The sequence below is a fragment of the Lepisosteus platostomus genome, chromosome 23, assembly GCF_059453375.1.
Source record: "Lepisosteus platostomus isolate fLepPlt1 chromosome 23, fLepPlt1.hap1, whole genome shotgun sequence".
Lineage (NCBI taxonomy): Eukaryota > Metazoa > Chordata > Actinopteri > Semionotiformes > Lepisosteidae > Lepisosteus > Lepisosteus platostomus.
The window spans coordinates 16,343,683-16,371,283 of NC_142633.1; the positions used below are offsets into that span (position 1 = coordinate 16,343,683).

The 27,601-nt window shown below is 42.5% G+C and overlaps 2 protein-coding genes across 3 annotated transcripts in view; both read right to left on the minus strand.

Moving 5' to 3' along the window:
* Positions 1–2,721: 2,721 nt before the first annotated feature.
* Positions 2,722–7,393, minus strand: foxl2l (forkhead box L2-like). Its single transcript, XM_088617392.1, has one exon. The coding sequence runs from the start codon at positions 5,484–5,486 to the stop codon at positions 4,644–4,646; it is 843 nt and encodes a 280-aa protein (XP_088473518.1). The 5' UTR covers positions 5,487–7,393; the 3' UTR covers positions 2,722–4,643.
* A 9,463-nt stretch (positions 7,394–16,856) lies between these two features.
* tmem201 (transmembrane protein 201) overlaps positions 16,857–27,601 on the minus strand; it is a 41,975-nt gene continuing 31,230 nt past the window's right edge. For both annotated transcript variants that reach the window (XM_088617389.1, XM_088617388.1), the window contains 2 exons: positions 24,949–25,086; positions 16,857–22,278 (listed from right to left, as the gene is read on the minus strand). In XM_088617389.1, the coding sequence (XP_088473515.1) occupies positions 22,181–22,278; positions 24,949–25,086 (236 nt within the window). In that variant the 3' untranslated portion in view covers positions 16,857–22,180. The remainder of the gene's footprint in view (positions 22,279–24,948; positions 25,087–27,601) is intronic.

The window sequence follows — 27,601 nt, forward strand, 5'->3', positions numbered from 1 at the left end:
ACTCGCGTTTTTTAAGTTCTCTCTGCTGTAACAGCTCACAATGTCCTGAGATGCTGTAGTCTCAGGTTTCTTGTCGTGCCGGGGAACGCTCACTGGGTGGCGCTGTTGTACGGATAACTTTCGCCGTGGCGAAACAGGAGCCCGAGAAAAACAAAGTCGTTTGTTTTTGTACTTTATCAACAAATAAACTGTGTGTATTCAGGTTCTTTCGTGCATTATTAACGACCTGTATAAAATACAATGCATACAAACGGTAAAAAGAAAGTATCTTCTAGACACTGTGGTGAAGCAAAAACAAACAAACAAACAAAAAAACGTCAGGCTATATAGTTCAAATGCAAAAGTGTGAACTGCGAGATGTGAAAATTATGTAATATAACAATAAGACCACGTTTAGGAAAAGTGTGCACTATTATGGTCACCCACCCTGCTGCTCTGGAATCACTCCAGACCAGATATATTTTGAGTCTTAAAGGAATGCTTGATGCTGGTAGGTTAAAAGAACGTAAATCTATTTATTCTTGAACAGAGAAAACAACGAGGGGGATCCCATACAAGAATTCCAAATCCCCAATGTCCTTAACAAAGTCAACCCATTTCACGGCTCATTTTTTAAAGGCGCCCCTTTACACAAAGGGTTGTGGGAGTCTGCAACAAGCTACCCCGCCCTGGCTTCTTTCAAGAAACAGACGGAAGAGAGAAAATCCGATGGATGAGCTGCTTCAATACATCGTCTTGATTTGTGCTCGGGTTTTTTAAGTTAAGATTGCTAAATGACACATTCTAGCTACTGGTTGCATGTAAGACTTCTGTGCGTCGGTGTACAGTATACCCACGATATAGCAGACCACATGCTAGGAATCTGTCTTCAGTGATTAAAGTCGTTTATTTTAGGATAACAGAAAATCTGTTGCTGAGGGTCTTCTTGCATTAAGTGTTTTCCATTGTTGAAACTTCAGTTTTTTTTTAATAGAAAATAAACACGTATGCCGTCGTATACATCATACGGTCGTTGAAAATAGACCATAAAAGCAGAGGCTGTCCTCCCCTTATACTCGACAGAGTGCGTCTGACCCGAGTCACTGCCTTCAGTTGAGAATTTCTCCACTGGAGGTCGATGTTTTCTGTGGTTAAGTAAAGTTCAAATGCTGCAGACGACTTGTAGCATATTGGTAAACTTCTACACAGCACCGGACTGGAGAACTGTCGATAGAGGATAAATAGGGACTTCGAAATTGCGTCGTAACCTGTAACGGCTGCAATAATATGTTCATGTTTCAATCGCTAGAAATCTAAAGCAGACAGCAAGTAGCATACATTTAGAAAGATCCATCCAGTTTGGGCAATTTTCAGCAGTGCATCAATGTCACGGCAACTACTCGCTCTCTGATTTCCATTAAAAAAACGTATTGTTCAATGTTTGTTGACCTTGATCGTTACGCGACTTTTTCCATTTATTTCCCCTAAAATAAGATGTGCGAAATATTCAATGTTCTGTTTGAAAAAAAAAAGCTTTGTTAATATAAAAATCGTGGTCGGAAACTAAATTAATTGTACAAATTGACACTTAAGTAACACAATCATAGGAATATAGTTCCGAAAAAAATACCCTCACTTTCTTTCATGCAGAAGAACGAAATATCCTGAAAGCATTAATTAGATTCGTTTCTCAAGCTTGCCGATTTGATTAAGGTAACAGTATAAATGGAAGTCGCACAGTGTTTTAAGATATTAATTTAAGAAATTAAGATACTGGGAAAATGAGAACTTTGGTGTCAGTCAGTTCCACGTGTTTTATGTAAATATTATAATGTACTTTTTAGCTAGCATGCATATGATATATTTTAAGAAAGTTGTAGAATGAATTCTTAAAGAAAACTAGGAGCTAAAAGTCACGTCAGGTACAGTAATTCTACATATTACCTATTCTCCTGTCGTTATCGTAATAAATCGTTAAGATAATAATAATAAAGGATTTCTAGGTACAATAAAAATACATTAGTTAATACAATTAACACAGAACGCCTTTAAAAAATACGTTATAGTTAGCAATTTTATGTTTTTGTTTTATCGAAGATGACTGTATTTTCCAAACTCGGGAAAATTTTAAGATTTATGGATATATTGTATATAACCTTAATAAAACGTCTGAATTCTATTACATCGTTTGAGCTGCGTATTGTGTTGATTTTTAAAAAAATTACCTCTGAAAACCCGTTTTTACACCATTTTAGACTTTCAGAGCTCCTGTTAAACCATATTTCTAGTTAAAACTTAAATTCCCGCTCTTCCTGTGACTCACTTTTTAACAATTAAAAGACTCATACTAATAAAGACTACACTGAAAAATGTTTGCCATCGAAAAAGGACATTGAATTTGTATTCAAAATGTACATTAGCAACGATGGTTTCTGCATCAGTAACAGAAAGCAGCTAATTTCTGCGAATTTTTCCAGTTAAAACGTTTTGAGATAACATCAGATCTGGGAAGTTATTTTACGTGTTAAATAATAAACGTTTTTAATTTAGCACAGCACTGGACCAAAGTGTGGAAAACTGTTACTGCTTACATATTATTTCACAAAGTTTTACATATACAATTAGTCTGTCGATATTTACAGCAATAACCATGATACACAACAATTGTGTATATAATAGGTGTTATAATAAATTGAAGTAAACGCGTTTGAATGTTTTACGAATTACACAAGCCAAAGAAAATGCTTTAACAAACTTTTATTTAAAAAAGAAATATCAGTAGAAAACAGAAATACTGGCCTTCATGTTCAACATTTTTTTTAAAAAAATGAAAAACTTGGCAACATTGAAGAAAACGACTTTAAACTAAGGAATCGGAGACGAGAAAGAGGCTAACCTGCGTGTGAACCTTTCCACCGTCAGGCAAGGAGCGTGTCACAGAAAGATTTAACGTTTAAACTGTTGGCTTTCATTTTATTGAACCCTCACCAATGGGGTATTTATAGAGGTTTAGATAGTTTTGATTTCCTTGGTCTTGAAGCAATTAAAAAAATGGTTATAACCAAACTGATTGAACATCTGTACTGTATTACATCAAAGTAGCTAAAAATAACATAGTGGTAAAACTTATGATGGGGCATTTGGTGAGAATAGGCCACAGATATTTTATTGTTTTTGCTTGTATTTGTAGCTACATCTGTTACATTTGTACTGCAAAGTACAATTACTACAAGACACCTTCGAATCCAGGCAGGTGAAGCCTTCACGACCTGTTTATTATACAGTGACGCTGGGTTACCCGTCTGAAACATTCAGAAGTTTTAAAATGTTGCTTGTCATGTCGTGCATGTATGTCACAAACTAAACACGAAACTGTTTGGTAGACTGGTTACTATTGATGTTCCAAACAAAATAAAGAGAATTCGATTAACTGAAATCTCTATTTTACAGAGGGGTGTCCGGAGTTGGTCGGACTGAGCTTTTTGAAGACGAAGGTTACAAAACCTCTCAACAGAATGTTTACTCCTCGCGCTGAAAGCAATCATTTCTTTAATTACGATTCCCCCAAGTTGAAAGCAATCATTTAATTATGATTCCTGCAAATATACAATCAAACAAAAACACACGACAATAAGGTGTTCATTTGTGCGATTTTAAACGGTACTTTTAAACAATACTCTGTATTTTTATTTCTGTACTTTTATTTTCAACCTCACAGTGGGAAGACCTGTTTTTAGATCATTCATCTATTCCAACACAACACCCGCAGCGCCTTGAGGTGAATTAGCATGAAAGGTACAATAAGAAATAAATTTTATTATTGTGTCCTTGGTCTTGGAGTCATTTTGAATAGTCATCCTACACAAAACTGCTTAAATCTTGGTGCTGGATTTCAATTTGTAAACTACTGGAAATAATAAATGTAACTTAACAGCAACTCCAAGTAAAACAAAAGCAGAAAGAACAGACACCAAGCAGAACAATTAAACTGTGAATTACAGAAAAATGTAAACATTAAATTACAAAAACCGTTTTCAAACGTCAAGGGCACTTTAAGTCTATAACAAATAAACACGGATGTACCAACTTTAAAGATTCATATTAGAAATGTTCTAAGAAACTAAAATGCAAAACGCTCTAAGCTTTAGATCATCTCTATGTTTCTCAATAGCCCATGGGCGTCTTCGAAACTTTTTAATGCGATTACCGCATCAAATTAATATTTTTATACCCGACCCGTTCGTTTTCCTTTGGAAAACTGTCAGTCTGGTTTTAGTCCACTTATATTTTTAATTCTTTCAGTTTTTTTTTCAGTGGGCATGTACCAATAGGCCTAAAGCATGGAGTTCAGAGAACAGCCGCGACCCCCGTTGAACCAAAATCCAGCACAGTCCTCGGGCTGTGCTTGGCACTGTCCTGGCCAAGCCAGCTGAACGCGAAATGTGAAGTCAGATCCATACTTCTGCAAGTGAGCTTGTAACAACGGAGACTCCCCAGCTCTGTCCGCATTTATCCCCCTCTCGTTCAGTCGCTCGCGGGTGATTTCATGGACGAAGAAAAAAAAAAGTAATTTACAAAAATAGATTTGAACACATCCTGAAGAAGAAACAAAATAGAAACCGCGCAATTAACTCTCACTCGTCCAGAACGTCCGGGCTTTCTTGTTAATCGTAGTAATGCACGAGGGACACGTCCGGCTGCCGGGCACAGGACAGCGTGTGATAACCGCTGCCGCCCGCGGGAGCTCCCCCGGGGCTCACCGGCTGGGCGATCCCCGTGTACGGGCTACCTGCGTGGGACACCAAGAGGCTCTGGTGTCGGTGGTAAGCGCCGTAGGGCTGATGGAGGTGATGGCTGGGGAAGCCGGTCACGGGTGGGCTGGTATACCCGTTCACGGACACGGGGCTGCAGCCGCCGCTGCTGGGCTGCGACTGCTGGTAGTTCACGGGCGCTCCCGGCTGCCCCAGGGGCCAGGGGCTACTGACGAAAGAGTTCTGCAGGTACTTGGGGCTCTGGTGCAGGTAGTACGCGTCAGGGTAGTTCAGACACGGCTTCGCCGGCAAGTAAGGGACCGAGGGAGGCCGGTACGGCCGCTTGACCCGTCTGCGGCGCCTGTAGTTCCCTTTATCGAACATGTCTTCGAAAGCCGGGTCCAGGGTCCAGAAGTTGCCCTTCCTCTCCCCGCCGCCCTCCCTGGGCACCTTGACGAAGCACTCGTTCAGGCTGAGGTTGTGGCGGATGCTGTTCTGCCAGCCCTTCTTGTTTTTCTCGTAGTAGGGGAACCTGGTGATGATGAACTGGTAGATCCCGCTGAGCGTCAGCTTCTTCTCCGGGCTCTCCCGGATGGCCATGGCGATGAGGGCCACGTAGGAGTAGGGGGGCTTCTGGGACGGGTCCGACGCCTCGGGCTCCTCGCCCTCCTCCCGCTCCGCCTCGCGCGCCGGGCTGCACGCCGGCCGTCCCCCCGCGCGGACGCCGAGCTCGTCGCCGTCCTGAAACGTGTCCATGGCTCCCCGAGCTCCCAGTTAGGCTGTTTTTATTTTGTCGCGAACAAACTGAAAGCAACACGCCCCGAACCAGCTTAACCCGCCAGCCCTGCAAGCGCTCTACCTGCCGACTTCCCTCTGTAATTTTGTTCAGGAACTTAAATCGACGCAGGTAAAACCCCTCCCACAGCAAATCCTTATAGGCTGCACGCGAAATTTTCCCCCTTTCTCGCCCGCGTTCCCCCTTTTTTTCCCCCTTAGACTTGATCCTTTCTTGTTTTCGGATCATTGAAACATTGTTTAGGTTCAAGCAGGGGGCACAGACAGTTTTGAACTTTCAGAGCTTTGATCCGAGAAGCAAAGAGAAGCGAAGGCAAAACACGACTTCTTCTCAAGACGCTTTGCAAAGGAGGCCGACGTGTCTTAGAATTTGCTTTCCGAGCCATCTGGAAAAGACCAGCGTCCCGTCGGTGCAGCGCAGCCGTGCAGAGCCGGCCTCTCGGTCAGCTGCACCGGACTCGTTCGCTCTCTCTCGAAGCAATGCACAAGGCGCACGAAACGTGCACGAAACGTGCCTAAGCGGTCTGCAGGAGGAGGGAGTGGAGACCCACCCGTGACAGGGACAGAAACGCGGGACGGGGGTGGGGGGCCGCAGTAGAGGTCAGACGCGGTTACAGGTGCGGCGAAGCCCCGGGAGCTCCGACAGTGAAGCACACCTGTTCTCACGCCCCGGCGCGAGTGGGCACCACGGGCACGCGGGGCAGGTAAGTGCGCGCCGTGATTCCAGCTCGCACGCGTGCGGCGGCAGGATTTGGGGAACCATCCCGAGCTCTTCCCGCCGGCTCTCTGGTGCTGTTAAACCGCGAAATTGGTTTCTCAGCTGAAATACTAAATAACAGACTTTCCTTTGTGTTGTCATGCATCTCGGCGAATTAGTTACATCGCAAACGGCGGTATTTAAAACTTCATTTAGACGGGACCAGGATAGGAGATGCACCCAGGGGTGAGCCGAGCCGAGAACGTTAAGAAAACTTAAGGAACATTCTTTTTCTACCAAAATGAGCCGGATGATAAAAACCTCAACCCCCTCATGCGTGAGGGAGGCTGCATTAAAGGAACAGTTCTGCAGCCCTTTTCCAGAAGCGCACCCCCACCCAGCGCGTTTCTCGGGTGGACAGAAGACGCGACAGCACCTGCTCTGTAATTGCAGCTCCCGCTCGCCGTAATTAGAACTTTTCATTTTCTCACCTTCCAAACTTTATGTGTAAATACAGGTATATTCCCACAAAGACCAAATGCGCCGCATAAAAGCGTTCGCGAAACAGGCAACTGTATGGGTAACGAGGGTTGATGTTTTATCCTGATCTTTTAAAACGAAAAAATAAAACACACCGTACGTGGTGACTTCGTCAAACTTCATTTTCCAGTCTTTCAACAGGCCTTTTGCACCCCAAAACGCGAGTTGCCAACGGACAGAAGAAGCCCTTCCTCATCGATGATTATTTCACTTCAATTGAACGCGTGGGGGTGAATTTAAAAAACGCGTTTTATTTTTCACCGCTGCGTGACCTGAACGAACTTTTACAAAGATGGTAGTAAAAAAAAAGAAATAAGGCCAACTTGCCTTGATGTGCATCACTGTCTGGACATTCATATATTTAATTGTTCGTTTTCTATTGTCTGTATTGAGATAGAAAAACAAAGCACATAGCACAGGTCGAAGGAATATTTTACCACCCGTAGTGTCGGAAATTATCTGCGGTGGGACAGGCGGCTCTCCTGTGCGCCTCGTGTCTCATTTCTAACCCGGTTCAATACTCCTCGACACTGACCTAGTGGGGCATTAGCCCCGATGAGCCTGGTTTAAGAAGCGTAAGAAAAGCGGGTCCCATCCAGTAGGAGACGTGTCTGTAAAACCAAGCGTCTGTCATTTATAAATAAATGCCAAGGTCATACCAACATTCTTCAGCAGATGTAGCGAGAAAGCGTCGGTTAACCACGTAAAGCTCAAACTAGTGAAGACGCGAGAGAGTGGATTTGCTTGTCTTAGAGATAATTATTTTTATTTTAGAGAATAATGTAAACACTTCAAAACAGCCCGTCAGTTATGATAGATGTGTAGCTGCCTAGAACCAAAGTCAATTACAGTAAAATATTTACGACTGAATCGGGGAAATATGTTCACTGTTGGACGGTGAAGTAACCGTTTTTTTTTATTTTAGACTTTTTTTTACTGTAATTTAAAAAATATGAATCGCTAAAGTATTAACATAATTGCAGAGGTCACTGATATCACAATTTTCTCGAGGAGAATAAAACAAAATGGAAATGTTTATGGTTGTGGAATTTTATCGTGCCGACTCATTGCTCAGCAGCAGTCTCACACCTATAGACCTATCCATATCAGATTGTTTCTGAACAATTTATGTTAATGACCTACAGACAGATAAGGAATCGCAGATAACAGATAAGAGCCTTCAGGTGAAAAGTATGGACGAACGTCAAGGGAAAAGAGCACCGACAGTCTGGCAGCGAATTGCCACAGAAATAAAAGTTGGCCGATAGGCGCTGTCTGCACACACGTCACACTCCAGTCCAGGAGGGATACGAGCGCTATCCTCCCACCGGAGCCTTTAATGACCTAATTGATCTCACTAATTGTTTAATTGGATAATCCGAAGGCTCCAGTTGTTCCCGAGAAGCTGGAGGTTTAAAGAGATCCGCAAGGCGGAGCAGCGGCCCCTGAGGACGGGGTATGAGCACCGCTGATATACAGTACAGTCTGCAGCTGTAGACTTATTCCTCTGTCCGTCTAGGGTCGTGCACCCTGTCTGTGCGCCCGGTAGTTCATGTTAAATAGCTGGTAATACCATTCAATGCCATTGCACAAGTTTGAACCTTCCAAACCCTGAAATATAAATTACTGCTCGCTGTATTACTCCAGATGGCCATATGGCAATTAATTCGCAATAAGTCCGCCAACCCGTCACTTATGTCTGAAGTCTCGCCTTTTTGGGTTGAGAAGGAGCTACCAAACCACCCGGGAGATGGCCAGATAACGCAGAAAGGATACAGGGCTGACCTGACACCCCGCCGTTAAGAAGAGCGCGTTTAGCATCAACAAAGATAACAGCCGACAACACAAAAAGCGGTTTTTGAAAGACCGTCCCGCAGCTAGGCAGAATGCTTGAGAACTGGAAGATTTCAGCCCGGCACTTAAGTTAATCACCTGCTGTTTGTTTTGAAGATTAAGGCGTTCCGAGTCTTTATGTGCCTTAATTCTGCGTAATTACATTGCACATGTGCAGCGATCCTGGGACTGCAAGGACTGCGGAAAGATCTCGGTCTGTTACACCGCCAGACCCGGGTTTCTATTTTTCTGAAAGGGGAGCGCCTGTCGCTCGGATTCGACAGATCTTGAAATTAATCGATGCGTTAATACCTCCGCTTTCAAAGGGTTTCAAAGCATACCGTAATACTTGTTAACCAGTTTCTTTGGTGGCGTTGGGGAGGGATTTGTCTGAAGTGAAAGGAATAAGAATTTAAAATAATCTGTAAAACTCGCCAGCCAGCCAAGATGCACGAGTGTCTTAGATGCCCGAGTTTGCATGTCCATGTATCCCTATAATATCGAATATTTTAGATAACGTGCAAAGTATTGTATTAATAGGATATTTTATTGAAGATGATGCTGAATTCCTCGGCAAAGTTATCCAAACACCCGGATTTCTCATGAATCTAAACGGTATTGAATAAAGAAACAGGGGTCTACAGTCATCACACAGTAAGGATGAAAAAAAAAAACGTACAATTTAGTTGAATCGTTTCTTAGATCACGACATTAAAATGATATTCAGCTTTTTTCTTGTTGCTACTCTCCAGAAAGCAAGAAGGCAGTTCTTTGTAAATACCACGTGTCATTATCGTGTCAAATACGGTTATCAATACATATAATTTAACACCAGTGTCTAAGACAAATCCACGCTCTAACCATTGTCAGGCGACCGCAATTCCACTTCAAGCAGGTGTAAAATTAAATCATTTGTTTTAATTTCCACGCTAAACATTTAGTTTGTGGGCACAGTGTTGATCACAGTTGAATCTTCAAGAGGCAAGTACTGTACAGCATGGGATCTTTAACTTGTTCCCTTATCCATGAAAACCTAAAATAATAGCTCACTGTGTTGTCCGCTGAACAGAAATAAACTACAATTCTCCTCCTTATTCTAAATCCACGGAGACCCTAGCACCCTGTGTTTGACTCCACTTGGGTAGTCAATTACAGTCTTTGTTTCTGCATTAATTGGCTTTGGGCCATTTTTCAGTTATTACATAAAATTAAAAAGAAAACTGTATAAATCCTAAAAGATTCATCATATTTCCTAAGTACACAATGGTACTGTACTTCATATAATGTTTGGAACAACTGAATTATGCAGCTCTTCAATTTAGATACTGTATTTACTCTATGTATTTGCATAATATAATTAGAACCAAATCCAAATGGTTAGATTACTGTTTTAAAGTGAATGTTTGTTGCAAAACAAAGACAGTAAAGAAATGTGGAGCACTTGAGAAGACACTTGAAATGCTCAGGCGTGAAATCTGACGTTCAGGAGTTTCAGGTCTACCTGCATTTTGTGGGTTTCTTTTTTTGCAAGTAATGACCTGCTGATTGTGCAATCAGGAAAGTCCCTTTCTTCCGACATGGTAAGTTGCCTTCCAGGGAGTCAACACACTCAGAACGCAGTGTACTCCATGGGGGACTCAGTCTAAAAATAGATCTTCCCATTCAACATTCATACATACCTTTTTCCATTGAGTGTGCTGCTTTTAAGAAGGTGTTATCATTTTCATGTTTAAAAAAAAAAACCCAAACCACCTTTTGAAACTCTTGCTTTCTCTGTAACAACAGCTTCTCCTACCCCACATTGTAGAAGCGAAACATCACTGCTCCCCGGCAGCCAAATCACCCCAGTGGTAATTACTGCCAATTAGCGATCATCCTGTCATCAGGGCCCAGAAGGCCCAAAGGCGCTGCTGTAATGAAGTGATTTCGCAGGCAAAGGCGCGTTTGGGCTCTTACCAGCACGCAGCATCAGGAGAATGAACAGCGTCTGAGGCTCCCTGCACTCCTGGCTCCTCCGGCTCTGCTGCGTCCCCTCGCTCCCCAGCAGCTCCACGGCATCCCCCCGGCTCTTGCCATCGTTAGGGGCACGCCGCTGCCTCGGTCTTCCATCCCAAAGATAACCGGATATTTAAACAGATATCCTGTTCCTTTCAATCTGCGGTGGAGCCGGAGCTTTTCCTGACCACCTGACTGGAGCAAGGCAGGATACACCCTGGACGGGACACTATCGATAACAATGAAAGACACGAGAGGCATTATATTACTTGAATCGTACAGGCCTGCCTGTGTACAGAACGTTTACTCACAAGAAGGTCTGAAGTACATGGTGTTCGTCAGGAGGAGGTCAGATCCTCGCAGTGTAGCTGCTCTATGTATAAATACTCCCTGGCGGCACACAGCTCTTTTTCTCCCGCCTCTCCTTCCACCCAGAGTCACTGTTGCAGCAGCCTCCCTGGCTCATTTTTCGTGGGAGAGGGCGGTTGTGGCAGCGCTGGTCCTCAGCCAGGCAAGATAAAGCCCAAGTGTCCCTTGTTTCATCACCATGGGAATCTGCCCCAACCTCCGTCCGTGCTGGTTTGTACAGGAGAGCCTGAAGCATGTAACACCTGAGAAGTCTTATTTGCTCTCCTAGAGTGTTCCTTCAAAACCTCGTCCTTGGTGAAGATTTCATACTTTTTTTAATTAATAGATTGAACAGTCAATTTAACAGTGAAAGAGCTGGCTGCAGTGAAGTCCTGTCAGCCAGCGGTTTTGAGAAGCTGAGCGCAGAACACTTAGCCGAGTAAAAAAATAGGAGAAAGCTTTAACTGTGTGTTAATGTAAGACGACAAACTTGCACAATAACACTGCTAGTAATTGCTATTTTACAACACAGGGATGCACTACTTTGGAATATTAGATGAGATATTCCCCGATTTTTTTTCAACGGCAGCATACTACTTACTTCCTGTCCCCAAGGGAGCTGAATATGAAGAGAGATTGAGAGGATAAAAGCTAAACCAATCGCACGGCACTCACAGGCTTGGGATCGCCACCCACATACAGTCAGGCATGAAAACCTTGGCTCTAGGAGACGAGCGATAATCATCACCTGGTTTTCGGAGACAGACTGTCTCCCCAGAAGGAGCGATAGGGAAATGAACAGGAGCTTACAAACAACTGGTTCATTGCACCGGCACAGTACCAGCCCAAGACTGTGTGGGCACCAATTAAGGGAGACACTTCTATTTTTCTCGATTAATATTTAAAATGCCATTGCGTGGTTTTCCACAGGCACCTGAGAAAACAAAGATGTGAAAGGGAATCGCCTTTGAAATCAATTCTACTTCCACCCCCCACCTTCTTATTCATTTCTAAAACGGGATCAAGAGAGAAGAATTGTTCCTGTGCTACGGGTGGGCAAAACTTGCGTGTGTTGTTTCCAGGGATGAATTTCTGATTACCCAGGCATGATCTGTCTGCGCGGCTCTGACTAGCCTGGAAGAGGCCCTGCAAGATCCGAGCGAGCGGTTGTCTGCAGACATCAGAGATCGTGCTGTTGACTGTCCTATATTTACCCGCGTTGCCAGTCGTGTCGTTGGTTAAGCAGAACGTGTTGTTTTTGGCATCCTGCAGCGACACAGCTCCAACTGTAATTGCAGGTTTCCTGTGAACTCTGAATAAGACTCTAATAACTGGGAAACCTGGAAAATTGTTAAATCCTGCTCTGAAATCCCCCCGAAAACATTCATGACAAGCTGAAGTCGAGCAGAACTTCTCAGTCATCACAAAGTAAGGTGATAACAACAGTAAAAAAAGCATATTATTAAAATTAAAAAACGTTCCGCCTTAATTTACAGGAAACATGTCCATCCATTTTCTAACCACTTTATCCTGTACAGTGTCTTGGGAAGCTGTAGGCTTTTAGTCAGGATACACCTTGGACAGGACACTAGTCCAACACAGGGATAATTTCCCCAGAAGCCAGTTAACCTACCAGTATGTCTTTGAGCTGTGGGAGGAAACAGGAGCACCCAGAGGAAACACAAACACGGGAAGAACGTGCAAGCTCCATACAGACAGTACTCCAGGAACTGAACCCAAGGCACCACCGCGCCGCCCACACATGAAACACAGGTACTGCTAATTAATTTATATCTTGTGTTGGCCTTGGAGCCAGAAATAGACAGAATGTATTAAATCCAGACTGTGCTTCACAAAGTGTAAAATGAATTAGCCTCTGTGCTCATTGGCCAGCACAGCTCTCAGATCAGTCTCTCTCTTCGCTAGCTCCAGCACTGACAGCTCCAGATGGCCCTTCGGAGGGGTTTGTGCACAATGAGGTTTAGCATAATCAAAAGAATGAACCAAAAGGCATTTGAAACCTGAAAACGTTTAGTTTGTTTTCCCTAAAGCAGCAGAAAGAAGACATGGTGGTTGAGTGGGTGTGGTCAGCTACAGGTAGTCTCAGCAGAATAAGGTTATATTAATAGCAACAGCCCAGGTTTCACAGTGCACTGTCTGGGCCAAGCAGTAACTGAACTGCGCACAGGCTGAATGCCTACTCCACTTGTCTCTCTCATGCCAGCACACCTGTATACATACCTGCAGAAATAAGGGGCTGGTCAGCTTGGTCTGAGCATGTGTGCTTCTGAAGGTCGCACTTCAAGTCATGTCCAATTTCAACAGGAGCCTTGGATTAAATCTTTGACTTAAGAAAGGATACAAACAGGACAAGGCCCTTTCATTTATCCAGCACTTGTGGTTGCTCGTGTGTATTTGATCCGAGAATTTCAATCGGATCCCAAGAACCAGATCCCTGTTTGTGATCAGGTCCCAAGAAATCTGTAACAATAATATGGCTACACAATTAGCACAACCCCCAGCTGCCTTTGTGTAAAGACCCTTTGTTCCTGTCCTGTTCTCCCTTGAATGAATTTCTGCTTAATTTCCAATTGTGTCCTCTTGCCCAGTTTTGCACTATTCATCCTAACAAAGCTGAACAGTTGATCTTTGTCAATGCTTTTGATGGTTTCCTACTTTCTACTTGACTCAAGGTCTCTACTTGTAGTCTTTGTACCAAGATGAAAGAGATAGAATAGTTTCAGAATAGTTTGTCAATTTTTTGGATTTCTTCCTGACTTCAGCTCTGATTAATAATAAAAGCAATATTAGGAAGTCAGCATACTCAACCCATACCTCTCTTATGGAACTTTCTGTTCATGTATGTACATTGGGAATCACTGAATCTATTTTGGATTATATACACACCTAATTGGGAACCCCATCCCTCAGTGACTCTCGGCACACTGCGCAGGAGTCCCTGACCAGTCCCACACCCCGAACCAGCACTCGGTCTGACTGCCGTGTGCAGAGATCCCCTCCTTTAACACCTGACAGCAGTATCAGTAACTTCCTGACAGCCTGTAAGATCCTGCTTCTTTGTGCGAGTAGGACGTCACATATTATACTAGCGAATTCCAACCTGCTGTTCACAGCAACACTGGCTTGTGGTGTAAACAGTATTAGTAACATAAATAGTGCAAAAACTGAATTTAAATGACCTCTGACAAATTTAACTCTAGCAATTTTTTTTTCAATTAAAAGAAATGAATCAGTGTGACTCCTCTGAATGTTCCTCAAGAATATTATAAAAGCGATCTGACCAGATGACTTCAATATCAGATTCAGAATATTTTCACAATAATGTTTATATTCCCCGCTACCCCGCATTGAATAATAATCAACTCCTTCTAAAAAAAATACAAGGGGATATTGTTAGTTCAAGTACAAATTATAGGCATTTAAGAAAACTAAAACAATGCGATAAGGAATTAAACTGTGGTATACACCCTGTGTCTAGAGAGTGCTCTGAAGCTATAAGCTTACAAGGCGCTCAGTATTAATCGTTACTGAAGCTCTGGAGTATTTACACTGCTTAGCGAAAATAAGAATTATGAATATTGAAAAACAATAAAAGGGAATACCTGACAAGAAGGAGCAAGATCTTGGCAAAGATAGCACAAACCACACCTCATTTAACAAAACAGGGCATTACTGCCAAATGAGTACACAAATTACAAGGCTACAAAGATAATTGGACCACCGCGATGCAGTAAAAAAAATTACAGAAGACCTGCACTGTATCATTAACACGTCTGATTAAAAAGAATTAAAACCTCTCTTAAGCCTGAAAAACAAGAGTTGGTCCCGATTAACCCTGATGTAACTTCCAGGTTACAAAAATCCAAGAATGCACAATGGAGCAGAACAGATGGAACTCCAGCACGCTGAGGTGTTGGAATCTGTAGAAAAGGAAGTTTCATGTTATACATGTGTACTAATACACAAATACACACCCGCAAGGTGATAGGCATAAGCTACCTGTGCAATCTCCAAAAAAATGTGTCAACCAAAAACATGCCGATTATAGAACTAGCATTGTTACTACTTAATATGAATAATATTATTACTAAGTCACACTTTTTCTATAGCAACTTCCATCTGTACCCAGTCATACATCTGGGTGTTTTAGTTCAACGATTTGGTCGAACTGCTCAGGGTACAACAGCAGCACCTCAGCTGAAATCTGGACCCACAACCGTCCAGTTGTACGTCTTGAACCATGATCACTGCTTCATGCTGCTGCCCATAAGCAACTGTGAAAGAAAGGACAATAATAAGAATAAGAAAAATCATTCGGCTTGCTGTGTCCAGCCGATCAGTATTCTACCTTTTGCTCTCACAACGCCACCACACAGTCCTGTCTGTGCTCTTAACTTGCCAAGTGTCTTCTTGAAAACGCTGCCGACTAGGTTGGTGTGGATCTCGTCGAAGGCGGTCACGGTGACGGGTGTGTACATGCGGACCCGTTCCGGCCCTCCTGCCTGCGGAGGTCTTCTGATGTGGACTCCCCGCCTGTTCTTCTATCGGGGCCGAAGCTGGTTTTCCTTGTCCGGTATTTGTACGCACAACCTGGAGAAGCTAGAAGATGACGTGTGTGTGCCGCGCGCTGGACTGGCGTCCCGTCCAGGGTGTATTGCTGGGATAGGCTCCAGCTCCCCTGTGACCCTGTATTGGATGAAGCTGTTAGAAAATGGATGGATGGAAACCAAAAGGCATTACCCACACCATCCTCTATCCGACTCCTCCTCCTTTCACACCAGCAGAACTGATTCAGCCGAGAGAAGGACATCAGGCCCATCACGGTCCTTTGGTTCCATTTTAGTCACCCAATCAGTACGATTGTACCAGAACAACTTCTCCCAGAAAAGCACAACGTTGAGGGGCTTTTCATACCGAGCATGAAAGTTTTTGCCAGGTGGGAGCAGAACAGGAGCATCTAAAAAAAAACAAACTCACATGACCATGGAGTACATGCAGACTCCACACAGATGGTCACCACAAGCTGGTAAACGAACCCTACGCTTGCGAAGGGTACATCCACATTCACCTACTCCTTGATTGCATTACAAACACTGATCATAACGTGGAAGGTTTCAGAATGATTCTGATTCAAAGGCTCATCGCTGCTACAACACAAATTCGTTGACTGGGCAATATAGCATCAGAAAGGGAAGCATTTTCTTTGTTGAACTAATAGACAATGTCAGCCTTCTCTGCAATGCAATGTTTTCAAGAAAGAGGCACTGGTATCAGACGTCATTAAACTATTTGTGCAACAGTAATTCTAATTTAGGTGTGCATGATGTTCTGTCCTAGAATCAAAAGTGGAAACAAAACCCTGTAAGCTTAACTCTGCACTGAACACTGTACTACAGAATACTGAAGCTGCCATTCAAAAGTGCATTTAATAGTCTTACAACTAAAAGCAATATGCTGGATGCCACATAGCTTTTAAATTGAATTTTACATATGCATCCTGCTCTTTCCAAGTCACTTTAAGAGCTGGTATTTTTCCCCATTTTTATATACCCTTGAAAAAGGGAATTTGTCAAGGAATCACTATCAAGTTTTTCCATCTTCATTAATTTTGCACATATAGTCAGAGAGGGCAAGTTGTGCTTGAATCAAACACGTGAAATTGGAAATTAACCTTGGGGAGCCTGGGTCTGGCAGAGATTAACACTTTTCTTTTATCTTGCAGGGTAATGATGAAAGGTGATGTCTATACACGAAATGTTAATGCATTCCACCCTCTGCACAAAAGCTTTCAACTGTACTTTTTATCTTAACCCATCCTGATCTGTCTCAGAGCAGGCTGGCACCCCCTTGTTCTAGACCTCTGCAGAAAGAAACCCCAACAACAAAGTGCACATATGTAAAAGAGGTTTAATAGCGTTTATTCTTGTTTTTCTTTATCTCGGGTCAAACAAAGTAACGAATAACAAGAACATGCCGAAAACAATCGTCAAGCTAAGGGCTCAGCACAACTGGCCGATTGCAAGAATCACATCTCTTCTGTAAAATGAACTCCACAAAACAATTTCAATAGCATGTGGCATTCTTGGACTTGGAGAAAAAAACTTACAAAGACAAACATAAAAATATGCAGCTATGATGAACATTACAAACATATTCTCCGTTTAGCAATAGTACAGAAAAAAAAACCATTTCATTTTTCAATTAAAGCATGCAGCAGCAGTTCCGTTATGATTGCTTTCACAGATCTCTATATTTGGGCTTTGCAAGTATATTTTGTTCACACTCAACCCAGTTTGCTATGCACACATTTATTGATACAAAATATGATGCAGCAACATGTCTGTAAACAATGCAGTACGTTACATAAACTTGCATTACCTCAAACTACTGGAATTTGTTTTTGGAGTTCAGCAGCTGTGATTCCACACAGCAATCCAAATACAAAGTTTCAAGAAAAGAAAAAAAGTATTTTCAGAAGGCAGATGATAAATGTTTTACTCAAATTATCTTTTTTCACATTTTTTTTTTGAAAGTCAAAACAGCATTTCATCCGCACCTGTTACATGTGAAATATTTTGTCAGTCAGGCCTTCTGGCAGTCTTATTGTCCCAAGTCAGATTTCAAATCGCGAAAGCAAGTAGGCAGTTATAAACAGAAAAATGGGAATGAGAGCTGCACAGCGTTCAAGAAGGGACTGAACAAGATGGCACACGGATTCGCCTCTTGAAATTTCTGCAGCACAGTTGTGTCCCATTTTCTCAGTTGAGTTGAGCTTGTGGCACTGACCTGCTCATTTGATCAGCTCTGCCAGTTTTTTTTCTCTAGCCTATCTAGCCTAGTTTAAAAATCATTGACTCGAATTCAATTTTGCAGTGAGGGTGACACTGCTCAATTTATCTTCTGCATAAACATACAACATGTTTAAGGGAAAAAAACGTGATTTTGTAAAAATGTTACCATGTTACAAAAGGCGAACTAGCGCTGCACACAATTTTCATCGCCTGCTTTTTTAAAACAGTACAGTCACCACCAACAAAATGCAAGTCTTCTGACATTGTTTCAATAAAGTCAATTCAGGGCCCCCTTGCCGACACAAGCCAAGCTCAGTAATTAGCATCACAGTAGAGGAAAGTGTTGAGATTCAAGAAACAGGAAATCAGTGCAGCTCAGCTCCTGAGTGATTCTGCAGTAAATATGCACAGACACTGGGAGCACAGGCTCATAGGCTGAGCCTCATGACTCAGATGTCACAGGTTCGAGACCGAGTCATGGAACTAACCGATGGGGCTGGGAATCTCTGAGCGACAACGCAACATTCATGCTGGGTTTGCAAACGAGCGCCTGTGAGGAAGCAGTTGGGAGAAGCTGGGCATCCTGGGAAGGGACAGCTTCTCCCACTTGCCAAGCCCCGGCAGGCGTCCAGCGACGTTTTGAGAGAGACGTGTCGGCTCCCCAACAGGTGCAAACTGCCCTGTCAGGCTACAAAAGTGTCAGGAGATTAAGGCCCAGACCGGGGCCCTTTTTAAAAAAACAACTGGTGATCTGAAAACGGAGTGCATGCGTGGTGCAAAACAAAATCGCCAATTTCACATTTTGTAAATCAATAAAAAAGTCAGTGCAGTCACAAGCGATTCTGTGAGGCTGATATCTTGACTGGATAGTTGCAGTGAACCGGTACAGGATAACATTCCCCTTTATTCTGTGTGGTGAGTGGCTTCTAGACCAGAGCAAACAGGAAAGCTCTGGGAAGATGACACAGGACAGCTGATTTAGGAGGAGCACTCAGAAGTGCTTCTGTCTAGATTATTATCCCCCTATAGTTCTGGCACCTGTATACTGTAGCACCAGATATTGCCATGACAGGACTGTCATTCACACTGTGTCCAGCAAACAGTGCACAAGCCCAAACTGTAAATACTGCCACTCCACAGCAAAGGCAGCATTGCTAACATGGGACTGGACGTCTGTTGTCCGTTTTCCTGTAAAATCTTCCCGGCCGCAGTGAAGTTTGCAGCTACTGTGCAGATAAACTTGCGAATACAGATTTTGATGTTGCCAAACGTAACCAGCTAAAATCACTTAACACTAACTGCTTCTACCTCAGCAAGAGGTTATTCAAAATATTTACAGCTCGGGGTAGTGTTGTCGCAGTGGAAAAGGGCAGACCCACACATTTAAGGAGCTTTAATCCTCACACTAACAAAAGCATAAAATAAGACAAAGGGCAGCCTCTCTGCAAATTACAACTGGCCTCACTAGACACTAAATAAGTACCTTACAATATATTAATATCCCTGTAGTTATCACTGCTGTGAAACTGTTATGACTGAATTAAAAACACATGGCAGATCTGAATGCTAGCAGAATTCCAGGTAGTCCAGATAGATCCGACATGACAAAAAGACAAGAATCAGGCAGATCCCAAAATTCACTATATTCCGAGAAGAGCACTGGAGCTGACTCCTGCTGGACATTCTGACAGGGGTCCACTTTGCCCCACAGTGCTGCATGTTACAGTACTTTAACTCTCCTGTCACAAACAGGACAAACGGACTCCTGAGACTGCTGTGTGAACCTGCTTGAGGGTCTTTTAAAGGAGCATTCGGGAAAAAAAATCACTCTGCTTTTCAACTTTAATGTGTTCACTGCATCTTAGAAGACCAAATACAGAAACAGAAGTCGGAGGTTTATATGAATAAGGGTCGGTCACACCAGATGAATAGAATCCATCAGAATAAATACAATTTAAGAAACATTTAGATGCAATTTACTTTTTAGTAATGACACCGAACTTGAACTTTTTCAGTTAACCCACTTCCTTTTCATGTGCAAGTTGCATATATACTTTCTTTCACACAATCAATTTGACCGACTTCAGTAGTTAACATTTCTTAACTTTTAGCAGCAATACATATTTTCAATACATTTAAAAGTACTTCAATCAAACTGGAAATCATTTGTTTTTTTCCCCCACAGTTAAACTCAACCTGCAGTGAACTGGAATAATTTAAATGTATTAAACTTGTTTTAATATATAAATGACATTATCCACCACTTTAGACATTAGCGAATAAATGTTTCTGAAATAAGGACTTCATTTGAAGGTTTAGGATTAAAATAAGAACTACTAAACAGCCATTAGGATGACGTGCAGCTGTGGCAATACAAAGTGAACAATTAAGACTACTTGATTATGCAATACCTTGTGATAACATGAAAACAGCATAATGACAAATGGGGACTCCATTGTTACAGTGACTTACATTTTGTAAGGTAGGTGTACTGTATGTGCATTAAAAATATATATTGCAGTTAAGTGTAGCAAATTTTTTTGAAATAGAATACAACAATTGCTAAGAAGTTTAAACACACTGCACACACACATCTTAAACCAAAAAAATCCTACAAGTGTTTTTACAAGGTATTTTTAAAGCAATGATGTGCATTACAGCTTATGCGGTTTTTCAAAAAATATTATGCATTACAGTAATACACATATCTTCAGTTAAAGTGGCAACGACTCCTGATTGAAAAACATACACATATATAAATCCAAGTCAACATCAAAATACACCATCTCCAGACAGCTCTGTACCTACAGCAGACAACAAAGGAACCTCCATTCTGTTCTGGATGCCAGGACTGTCTTGTTCAGAAATAATTACTCATTTTATAATTACAGTAGTGTTTTCAAACTTTGTTTTTGTTGTGCACTTGATCTAAGATACAAAATAAATAAATACATGCATCTGGGATTTCCTTTCTCAGCCTATTTAAAGCACCAAAGCATACCTTAATTCTTACAAATTCAATGTTTCTCTTGTATCAATCCAGTCTACCTCACATCATTGAAAGCTTTTTTTAACCCATTGATCCTCAGTTCAATTAATTAAATAGTTGATTTCCCACTAAAAACTGGAATATGGGGGTAGTATGTAAGTATACTATTCTTTAATTTGCATTAAGCAAATTATGCAATTTACACTTAAGATTAATAGCGTATTCTCCAACAGCAGTTTAAGCTGCAAGAAAAAAATATCCGTTCACCCCCCATACAAAAGGACTTTGTGCAATATTAGAACATTTCTGAAGGATACAGGTAATTGATGAACAGCTTGAGAGAGAGATTTTTCTCCTGCCCCCAAAAGCCTTTGTTTCAGTCATCAGAAAGAACTGCTCTCCATTTCATTTCAAAATGCATTAGTTCCTCCCCTTTCACCTGGTCATAAATTAATGCCATTGAAAGCAGAATGGAGCACGGTGGAATTCTTCGCTGAAATGAAGGAGGCTGAGATTCCAACGATTCAGTTTCACTGCAGCTCTTATCTGCACACCTGGCAGTGATGCTTGAAAATGTTTTCTTTTCAGCTCTGACTACTGGCTTTGAGATCAACAATAAAACTCTCCCGCAGCCAAATCTGAGCAATCTTAAAAAGAAAATAAAGCATCTTCAAATGATGAATCCAAAGGCTGTTATGTACTTCTTTTGGCTGAATCTGTTCTTTTACACAGTGTATACAGTATACATAAGACAGAGCACCAAATTAGCACCTAAAACCCGACTTCTAACAACTAGAGTTAACTCAGGCGTTGTGTTGTGTTCTGTGTTGCAGTTTTCTTACGGTCTTTTGCATTAAAAACGGTTATTGAGATCCTGTCAGGGAAAATCACCTCATATGTTAACACTCTCTGCCAATTTACTAGAACGCTTATAAAAAAATATTCACCTACTCCAAACTGCTTATAAAAAAAGACACTCTTTATAATTTAAAGTATTGTACAAAATACAAGGAAAGACTCTGTGTTGGATTTCTTTTTAAATGCCTTTGCATGGTTGCCTCTTTCTGTGTACAATCAAACTTAAGAGACCCCACAAAAAAGGCAGAGACTGTAACAGCAGCATCAGAGATGTTCACTGGAATTAAGACACAAGGGCCCCAGCAGCACCAGATTGGCGTTTGTACCTACAGTTAGTTTCAGACTAGCTCTTTATGCAGCAAGACGGAGGAATATTGAAGGCTCTGGCCCTGTAGTGGCAATCCCAGAACCCCTCGGGGAACATTGACAACAGCGGTGACTGAAGTACCCTTGCAGCGTCCTTGCAGCGCCGCGAGATGAGTGTTGCAGGGTGGTGGCTTGGGCAGAGTGTGCGGGGAGCACACTGGCAGGGGCACCGGGGGCACGCCCACGCTGCGAGAGGCGCCACGCCCCTCTGCCTCCTTCATCTCCAGCTGTGGTACACATACGCACCCGTCAGGACGATATTCAGGGTCAGGCTGACACCCAGCATGCCTTGCCACAGCGAGCGGCCCAGGAGTCCTGTGACAGAGGCAAAGGGGTGCAATTAAAGAAAACAGGAAGAGAAAACAGGACGCCAAGAAACGTTAGACTGCACAGAATACACACCATATATACAAACACCTCTATGTGACTCTTGGGAGCACTGCGCACCTTCATCTTTTTACTGCAAATGTTTCAGAGGTGATGAGGACTACTGGATTTCTTTCTGTGCAATTATTACACCTTGCAGTGCATCTGCTAAATGATTAGGAACAGATAAAGGTTTTGGCCTCTGTGCCTTCTTCAGGTGTGTCACACACCTCCACACGCCTGACGACGGCTCCTCAGCCAAAACGTTGTGTTTCATGTCTTCTCTTTTCAGCAGGAATAAACCTTTACTTTTTCCTTTGCAGCCTACGCAGCTCCCCACTTGATAAGTCATTAGCCCTGTAGTAAAATTCTTATTCCAACAGGCTGCAAGAGTCTAACTCTACTTACTGCAATGTGACTTCAGTTGACAAGTTGATTGGTAAAAAACACAATTTATAGCTTGTGCTGCTTTTGGTCAAACAACAGACTGATTGAAATAACAAAATCAGAGTAATTTTAGCAGTTGACATGGGTACCTTAAAAACGAAATAAAATTAACTGTGTGCTTCTTTACAGGGGTAAACAAAGTCTCACAAGAGGCTGCAAAGACTCTTAGGAAAAATGGTTAATGGTGCAGTGCACTCCATAAGATAAAGCTGCAACCATTTACAGATCAATCCTCCAATTAAGACTCAAGTGAGTCTGAAAGCCCAACCCATGCACTGAAGGACTAGAGCTGTTCTAGAGCTATCATCTGGCACTAAAATAATCCAAGCCCGGCCTTTTGTTGTGGCTGATGTCATGGAACAGTTTAAATCCAGGTTAGATTTGTTTGGGTTAACAAAAAAAGGGATGAATTAAAACTGCAACCACCACCAAAACAGTGGCTCAAACTGTCCCGCTGCAGATGGGGAAAGAAACATCTTTACCCAAGCTGGCCTGACACCAGATCCTTCCCCTAAGTGTGTTTGTGTTTACACACGTTTTCTTAAAGTGAAACAAAATACTTGAGGCTGCTGCAGGAGACGAAAATTCTTGTCACCTCTCTATTTCAGATTAGAGCTGATCTGTATCCAGGGAGGAGAAGCAGTGAGGACAAAGTGCAAAGACATTACACCGTTCATTACTGCTACAGTGTGTCCAGTGGGCATCAACAAGAAAAACGGATTCATCTAAGGTTAGATCTTAATCACTCTGCTGTAAGAACTGCTGACCTAGGATAGTTCAGGCAGCACACTGTGAATGCATGAACACCTTTTCTGAACTTTAACAATGGACAGCAGCTTGCTAATCTCAGAGGATGCTGAGGTTTGTTTGAGTGTTTTGTAAACAGAGCATTACAGACACAGACCAGATAGTCAAGACTAGAAGAAAAAACATTCAAGTCTGTATTCCTGCTGGGAATTACAGTCATGTCTATTTGCTTTGCATTTATTTACGAGAGAGTTCTGTGTTTGCTGATGAGGTGCAGTTTCATGGATGGATCAACAAAGTGCTTTATTCCTGATGCCACTTTTATTACACGTGACCCATCTTTTTTCCTGACTGGAATACCAAGCCCTCACTGCTAACAAACTGCTTTCCAATTCCCTAAAGCCCTACTGAAAAAACAAAGTTTTTTATATTACTCAACAAGACAAACAGTGCATTAAAAACTACATTTTAATACATTTTAATATAAGTAAAAACAGTTCTCTTAGTCATCAAGGCAGTCCTGCACAAAGTTAAATATTCTTTATGGTGGTATTCCTCAAATTCCAATCAATTCAAACAAAACAACATTGCTTCGGTACTCATATCTCATTGCTATTGGACCTGAGTGTAACAGGGTGGAAACTGGCTTAATTCAAATGACAATACTGTGACAATGATCAGCAGGACACTGAAATGAAGTATCCTGTTTTAAGTTTCCTTATGCAAGATAACATCTTCATCACCTGTGTATGCTTACAGGAGTTTCCCATTGGACAGGAGCTGTCCTTTTTGAAAAGATATGTATTACTGGAGTCCATGCAAATGTTCTTTAAGATAGGGTATGATACAGGAAGTTGCACGGCACAGCTGTACAGCAATTAAATCTACATATATAAATGTAAATTCTAATAAACTATTTGGAATACTTTCCTAGGCGTAGGAACACATTCAACCAACCAAGTAACCAATATTCAATAATTCCTCCACCACGCTCAAAGCTCACCTTTGATGGCGTTAACAAAACAAGCCCGGAAACTTCTTTTAAGCAGGTGTGTGGTGTCACCCACCCTGTGATAAGAGCCAGGTGCCAGCGGCCGTGCGCTACGCTTGACCTGTCCCTCTGAGCAATAAACTTAGAGGTCGACCCGAAACAGAAGACCCGAAGGGCAGATCGGTGCTGGTCCGCGGCTGCCCTTACCGCCAGGCCTCTCTGTGTTACTGGAGTATCTCACCAGCCCCCCCTGCGGCTCTCACTCAGGTCCTCTGTCCCGAGCCAGCCTGTCCAGAGCAGCGGCGCGTGACGTGAGAAAGGACCGACCCACGCCCCGCAGTCGGGGAACGCTGCTCCCCTTTGTTCTCGGCAGCCGTGCGACGTGAGCGAGGACGCCGCTCTCAGGCCTTCTGGGGGAAATGAAAAACGCCTACCCTTCCAGCCCGCGCCGCTGTCCGCGCCCCCTCCAGTGGTGGTGTCCACCAGGCAGGTGGAGGACCCCGACGAGCTGTCCCTCTTCCCCTGCTCCGCGTCGCCAAACACGCTGCCGCCCTCCAGGACGGACCTGGCGTCTGCAAGCACAGTGAAAGGGCATCGCTGCCAATCAGGGCGGACCGAGCAGTTCAAGCTTTCTGCTTCTTCCCAGCTGCCATGGCGAACAGTCTGTATGCTGGAATCCCTTTTCATTTTAGACATTGCATAATCCCTTTTACAACGTAAGACATTTTTGGCACAGTTAATACTATCAGCTGGTTCCTGATGAAAAAAAAAATGTCTACTGTATTTAAAAACACATTTAGGAAATCTTTTCATAATGCCAAATAAGACTACTTGACATCTCTTTGAAACCCCACCTTACGAAACAGTAATAGTGAAGGAATTCAGACAGCTTGGAGTTTTTTCTGGTCTTAGTCATAATGAATTCTATTATACAATACAGACAAAACCATTAAGCAGTGTTCAAGCACAGTAATTCAGTAATTAAATGTGTATGGAAGCTGAGAAAGAACGTTAGCGTGCAATGTGTGCTTTCAGGCACAATTAGACAATTTCAATGTGCTGTGCAATTAAAATGCAATGAAAAACAAAACTGAAGGATTTAAAGATATGTTGCAAAATGAGAAATAAAGCCAGAATGTGAAATTGCATGTTTGAGTGTGTGAAGTAGTTATATGGTGGAAAATCCTTCTGCAATATCAAGATTTTAGATGAGGTTTCTCTTTTCCTCACTGGAAGAAAAAAAACAGTTATGGGATAATTTCCTAAATGCCCCTTGTGCTGTCGAAGGAATGTCTTATCAAAACTTTGTCAGTAGTCATTTACATTTGCAATTGTCCAGGACACATATTAAAAAAACAATTATAAACAAAAAAGTGAGAATTCTGTCTAGTAGTATGTTATCATCAGGCATGTAAAAATGAGCAATGACTCTTCAACGTAACAGGCACTTCACAGGATTAACAGCAGACAATTTCATTTACAAATCTGCTGACAGAGCACGTCTTGCCACACAAAGCACTCTGTGGGCAACCTGTTCAAAAGAAATTAGCCTTTTCGAACGCTGTTTGCGAAGGGCTTTCTTGCCCTAATCCTTAAAGACAGCCGCGAATCCTGAAGTCACTTCCTGTCCCGGACACTTCCTCTGTGAGGGGGGGGTTTAGGGCTCCTCTCCCAGGACCCCCCTCACAGCTCACAGCGCAATGAGTCATACCAGCATGAAAGCCAACACTGTGCAATTAAAAGGACTCTTTCCTCCTTAATCTTCTTAAACGCTGCTGCGCTTTAATTAGAGACCACGTTTAACCCCGTAGGTGTATAACCCACTGCTCATATACCACAGACATGACACCTCATTGCATTTTCTAGGAATGCAGCAACTAAGATACTTGTGTGCTACTTTCTCTTCTAAAACCAGGCTCACATTCCAAGTAGTTTCAACTCTTACTAGCCATCTCTAACAGTAGCTCAAAAGTTATATTTTCATATTCAAGTTATGAAGAGAAAATGCTTGCAAAGAAGGATTTTGCCAGAATAAAAAATCTGAACCTATTTTTAGAAAAGCGGATCACACACATAAAATATGTGAATATCGAATATACACATACAGTATATACCTTTTTTTCCCCCTGTATTTTGCCAGGTAGATCAATTTAGAAGTAATTTACAATGACAAGCAGGGAACAACATACAGAATGACAATTTCCTGGAGCAAACGCTAGGTTCAACAGCACCAACCATTTTGGATTCGAACCCTCAACCCTCTGGATCAGAGCCCCCAACTACTACTCCAGGTGCTGCTTTCATGTCAAACTCAATTTAAAAAGCAAGTATTACTTGCCTTGACTGCAGAGAGGACTGCAACCAATTAAACGTTTCCCTGCTTCCTCAGTATTTTCATGTTTTTACAGTACATCCTGCTAGCGTAATACAGGAAACAACTCTGACAGTCCGAGTTACAATTAGAGTACTGAGCACCGTCTGAAAAGAAGAGAGAAACATGGCGTTGGATATCACTGGATATCGAAGGACAACAGAGAGAAGGCAAACAAGAGAGGGTGCAATATCAACCCCTGAGCTGATGCAAACCCTGGCCCATCTCACAAACATCAGACCAGGATATAGGATATAGAGCTACTGGATATGAAGAGCAGAGGAAGGAGGAGGATCAGAAGACTTCACAAAGATGTCTTGCTGTTCATTAGCTTTCTGTTTGGAGTAGTATTTCTGACATGCAGCTGTACATAGTGACTGATGTTTAAAGGCCTCAAAGATTACGGTTAATCTAGTCAATTTTCATTTCCGTTCAAGCTGGTGACCAGCAAGCTGGATGAATTACAACTCATCATTACAGCTGACATGAACTGCTGACGTACCTATATCAGCGCTGACTGCTAATTTATCCCCGAACCTCCTGGCGTTTCTCCCCCGGATTGTGAAACGCACCTGGGTGGTTAAAGACGAGGAATTCGAAGCTTCGAACCACCTGTCAACTCCAAATCAGAAAAACGCCACCCCATTCTCGGCAGAGGTTTTTCCACGAAGAGGAAGATCAAGGTCTGCTCCAACAAACAACAACAGTTGCCACCA